This window comes from Pundamilia nyererei, unplaced genomic scaffold (genome assembly GCF_000239375.1).
Source record: "Pundamilia nyererei isolate P.nyererei 1_Seehausen unplaced genomic scaffold, PunNye1.0 scaffold00463, whole genome shotgun sequence".
Lineage (NCBI taxonomy): Eukaryota > Metazoa > Chordata > Actinopteri > Cichliformes > Cichlidae > Pundamilia > Pundamilia nyererei.
Window position 1 is genome coordinate 113,646 of NW_005187864.1, and position 5,163 is coordinate 118,808.

Genomic DNA, 5,163 nt, shown 5'->3' on the forward strand with positions numbered 1-5,163 from the left:
GATAAAACCTAAACGATACCCATCCCTAGATATCAGGCCCTTGTAGAGCAAAATGTAGTATTTTGGCCTAGACAACCCAACATTTGATGTCCACATATGTGGACGCCAGGTCCTAGGAGGTTAATAAAGTCTAATATGTCTCATAAAAGAATTGGAGGTTTGAATCTGCTCACCATCAGGAACAGCGGCTTGTTGATGTTGGACAGGATGTGGATGGAGTTGGTGGTCACGGACTGCGCTCCAGCACACCAGGCCAGTGTGTAGAGCCAAGGCTGGCTGATCACATACAGGTTAGTGCTGATGTTCACTGACTGGTACTTTCTGGGGAGAGAGAGAGAGAGAGAGATGCAGTTTAGCATGCCAAGCCTTCTCTGACAAAGAGACATCGCCTGGATGGGAGCGCATGCTGCTCTGAAACCTGTCAGCATTGATCGGGCTTTTCCAAATGTGCAAGCTGCCAATTCCATCTGCACTAATGCACGCTCATACCAACAAAGACGTGGGCTTCTGAGGGATTAACTTTTCCACACATTTGCAGCCTTAAATTTAATGAAAGACTGTTACTGATGAAAAAGAAAGCTGTTAAGTTTAACTCTGGTATTCATACATTCTACTGCAGTTTTTCCAGTGAGTCAGTGGCCTGTAAAAGACTTGTAAAAGTTTGACCGCATGCTTTATGCTCTGATTAAAACCTATCAGGCAATAACAGTATGACTCATTCCACCCGTCACCTCTAGTTGGTGACAAAGAACAGTTGAAACGTTTTCATGAAGATGAATCAGTTGTAACAGTGGAAGATTATTTCAGTCGCCTGTGTAAGTTGTGTTGAAAACTGTCTGTATGTGAGTCACTCCACCATCTTTCTTTCCAGATTGTTCTCCCACAGCTACTGTTACTGTACAACTACCTCCCTCTCTTATTCTCCTCTCAGCTGGACCCGTCTGTACCTCCTCCACTGCTTCCTTCACGCCTCTACTGAACAAATTCCTCTTTATCCACACTTTCCTCTCCTCACTTCAGCGATGAGCATCTCTCACACCTGCCCTTTATCTCCCTCTCACTTCCCTGAGGTTGTTCTACAAGCACCGAGATGGAGTCACTGAGGATGCTGCGTCCATCTGTATCTGGGTTACATAACTGCACACATGCACAAACACAAGAGACCAATTCAAAATGTCAACTTTCTCTCAGTTGGTATAAATAGGGTTGTTTTGCCACTAGATGGATGTGATTGCATAATTGAATGTTTGAACTATGTGCAGGCCATTATATCTGTTGTTGTTTTTCTAGTCTGAACTTACAGACTTGTACAAATAACCATGTTTAATTTGTATTTTAGAAATCCGATTTTGCATGAATAGTTTTTCTGCGGTGCATAAAAAGAAGAAACACAGAGCAGAACTTCCATCACCAGGACAGTGGAGACGGAGCTCATCGGGTCAGGCAAAACCTGAAGAAGCAGCTGATTGTGTTGCTGTTTGTTTGTCACAAAGATGACAGCCAATACATTTAAATGAATGCTATTATTTATATCTGCTTGATTATAATTAAACTCACAATTAAAATTGTGTTGGTTAATATTTGTTTTATCTTTAATGTGTTGTTTGAGTAATTTATGCAAGTTAAAATGACAATTCAAATAATTAACAGCCCTGGTATTGGTTAATAATTCATGAGTGTGAGCATGTGGCCTCTCCTGACACGAATACAACCCAAATCTGAAGAAACTCTGAAATAATTACCGCTGCAGTGATTAACAATCTTTAATTAAAACTGCCTAAGACAGACGTTTAATGTATGCCGTTTATCAGCTCTGTACCGGATCTGTTGCTGAGACATGGTGCTGTAGTGCAGGTTCAGTCTGGTGATGTGTCCGTCTGTCAACTCCTGGATAGAAGCCTTTTCTCCAGAGGTCTGCTGCAGGTGTGGGTCCACAGCCTGGACCTGGTCCCTGTCTTCAGATGGCAGCCACAGGACCTACAGCCACACATAACACAGTGAGCAAACAACACCAGGAAAAATTAACAATAGGAAAAATAAATGCACTGATTGCATTTAGACTGAAACCAAAAATATCCCCATTAAACCAATTTAACGTTATCTTTAAATCAAAGTGCAGATACATTAATCCTGATCAGTTACCTGCGAGGAGTTGATGTGGGCATGTACCACCTGTAGAGTGGTGTTGATGTATGACAGACTGTATGGGTGTCCAAGCGGTGGCCTGCGCAGGTCGAACAGCACGAGTCTACCACTTCGGGCCGCTACCTCCAGGAACTGGACCAGTGAGGGAATAGACTGGTTCTGGGCCTGGGAGCGGTCTGCCGCAGAGAGGGATGACACGGTGCCAAACGGATCCCTCTGCAAGTGAGAAGCAGAGTGATGGTGAGAGGAAAAAAAAAATCAGGTTGAATTTCACCTGCTCTTAACTTAGAGGGACATTTTCTGTCTTTTTCTTTGGCTTAGTTGTTTATCTGTCGGTCACTGCAAGCAGGAACTCAAACAACATTTGTGAATTCTAAATATCTGTAGGAATGTGTTTCTTTCAGTAGTTTCTGTACAGATGATGCATTTCTAAGCCAACAACATGCTGCTGTTGTTCTGTGTTGAGCTGCGTGCGTGCTGGTCATACCGATAAGAACCAATCACCAGCGTTCAACTGCTGCAGCTCGGTCCAAGTGAACATGGAGGCGTCGAGGTGTGTCCTGTTTGGGAAAACCTCCGCGATGTTAGTGGTCCTCTTCAGGGTGGAGTCGTGCATCAGGAAGGGAACGCCATCAAAACTACAGACAGAAAGAAATATTCAGGATTCAACACGAGGATTCAAGAAGGAAAAGTAGGACTCCAAGATGAAGGGTAAGTGATACAAGGGAAGAGGAAGTGAAGAGGCAGTAAGGATGACCAGATTCACTGGTCAGCACTGATAATATGACTTCATAACAACAATATGTAGATTTATGATACAAACTGAACCCCAGAATCTGCCCTACAGACTCTCAGTAAGTTGCACTTATTGAGCTTCAATCCTCTTTCACAAATCTGTTGATGTGGCTGAAGGAATAAAAAAAGAAATCGCTGCACTCCTACCAGAAAGCTCACCTTATGAAAGACATTATATAGTGTAGTTACACAACAGGAGCCCAGTATCATGCACAACATAGAAATACAACTCATTCTTATGAAAGCACCACCAGACTCAACAGCACTGGATTAAGCTAACCCGCTGATGTTGAGCCATGCAGCTGATCCTCCTGTTTTCAGGTTGTAAAATGGCGCTAAACGTTTGGTTGTAGGCTCACGGGAGTGCTCACCGCTAATTGGATTAGCATGGCAGTAATCACCTCAGCAATGAGAGGAGCGTGCTAGCATCTGATCTGTATAATTCAAGAGACTCGGCTGTAGTTCACTGATCACCTGATCTGATTGATCTGATCATTTTACCATTAAGGAAACGCCCAGAGGTAACAGTCAGTATCAAAGGATGCACCGATTGCAGTCATGAGTTTTTGTAATCCTGTAATGTGAGGCTGGCTTTAGATGAGCAATCTTTTCGTGCCATCTGCAGTCTGGATTTTAAGTTACATGCCAGGTTCCAAACTTTCACACTTTTGGTGTGAGACACACTTATTCACTGATTCTTCCTATTGTCAGCAAACAAATAACCCACCAAATAAGCCTCTGAGATAAATAAAGCATATGCCAGCATGTATGACTGGTGAGAACACATCCTGTCAGAGGTTATAGGTGGATGCTGGGGTGGTGGAGGGGTTGACGTAGCAGTAGTACTGACATATTAGAGTGAAAGATGGGAAATTTTCAGCTTAACCCTCCTGTTATGTTGCGGGTCAGATTGACCCAGAACAGAAGAGATGTCACATGTCATCTGCATCATTACAGAAAACGAAAAAAATCTAAATTATAAAAGAAAATTGTAAAATAATCAATGCCAGTGTTTCTGACACTTTTGGATGAGTAAATTTGCCCCGGGTCAAATTAACCCAGGAGCATAATCGGTGTTCCTGGAAACCAACATAACAGGAGGGTTAAGAAAGAAAGACTGCTACGCTTGTTATGGGCATACAATACGACGCAGCTCAAGTGGTGCATCTGAACTAGCTTGAACCAGCAGTTATCCTCAGCACCATCAGACCTGCTGGGACATTTTACTTTAAGTAACTCTGTAACACTGAGACTGGTCCTTGTAACCAGGAAGTCAAGTTTATAATGAATTTTGCAGATTAAATTCAAGATCTATCTGTTTTTACAGCAGTGACATTACTGTGTGCAATTCACATGCTCCATAAATAAAAGAGTGAGATAAAAAAAAAATCAGTAGGATGACACACCTGATGGTGACATCAGTCTCCAGTCCTTCTCCTCCAGCTTCCACTGCCTTCTCAAAAGACATCACAGTGTTCTCCGGAGCGAGCTACAGAAAAACAAGCAACAATTTCAGAAGGGATTGTTGGAATGGAATTCCATGCTATGCTTTATATTAACTAAAATGCCATATAACCATAAAGTGCCGTATTAAGTCGACACGGCCCTGAAAATAAAGGCATTAGACTACGTGTCCTTGGGGGTAGAAAGCTGTAGACTCTTGCTCACGCTTGCCTGGGAGAAAGTAGATAAGAGGGGACCATCTTCTAGTGGAAAGTTACTGAAACACTGTTGTTTAGACTAGAGAGGGACCAGCAGATTGATTGTTTGATTGTAATTGATTGTTTATTCCCAGATGAAAAACTCGAAGGGGATATTGCACTGTTTTATGATGCATGATACTACTGATTTATAAGAAATACTGTTTGCAGAGAATCATGGCCTTATTTGTCTGATTAGAAAGAACAAAACATACTGCACAGGAAGCCAAGGTCATAACTTAGGCTTAGTCTGGAAGGGGGCCGAAGCTATAAGAATGTGAGAAACAGTCAGACACTTCGAGATTTTGCCGGACACCCTCCTGTGCAAATCTCCCATCATGTACTCTTTATTAAGCAGCACCTTAATAAAAGAAAGTGCTGATATTGAAAGAACAGAACTACAAAACAAAGTGGTCATGTCTCCATGTTACACTCTCACATAGCATTAAAACACATTTTCAAACACATTTATTTAAAGTTGAAAAATATACACAGGAATGTGTAACAAGATTTGGTAGAACAA

The 5,163-nt window shown here is 42.2% G+C and overlaps 1 protein-coding gene across 3 annotated transcripts in view; it reads right to left on the reverse strand.

Moving 5' to 3' along the window:
- The window catches only part of LOC102208771 (glycerophosphodiester phosphodiesterase domain-containing protein 5-like), a 42,402-nt gene that overhangs the window by 10,029 nt on the left and 27,210 nt on the right, over positions 1–5,163 (reverse strand). For all 3 annotated transcript variants that reach the window (XM_005753781.1, XM_005753782.1, XM_005753783.1), the window contains exons 10-14: positions 4,347–4,429; positions 2,633–2,783; positions 2,143–2,361; positions 1,820–1,977; positions 174–321 (exon numbers count right to left, since the gene is read on the reverse strand). In XM_005753781.1, the coding sequence (XP_005753838.1) occupies positions 174–321; positions 1,820–1,977; positions 2,143–2,361; positions 2,633–2,783; positions 4,347–4,429 (759 nt within the window). The remainder of the gene's footprint in view (positions 1–173; positions 322–1,819; positions 1,978–2,142; positions 2,362–2,632; positions 2,784–4,346; positions 4,430–5,163) is intronic.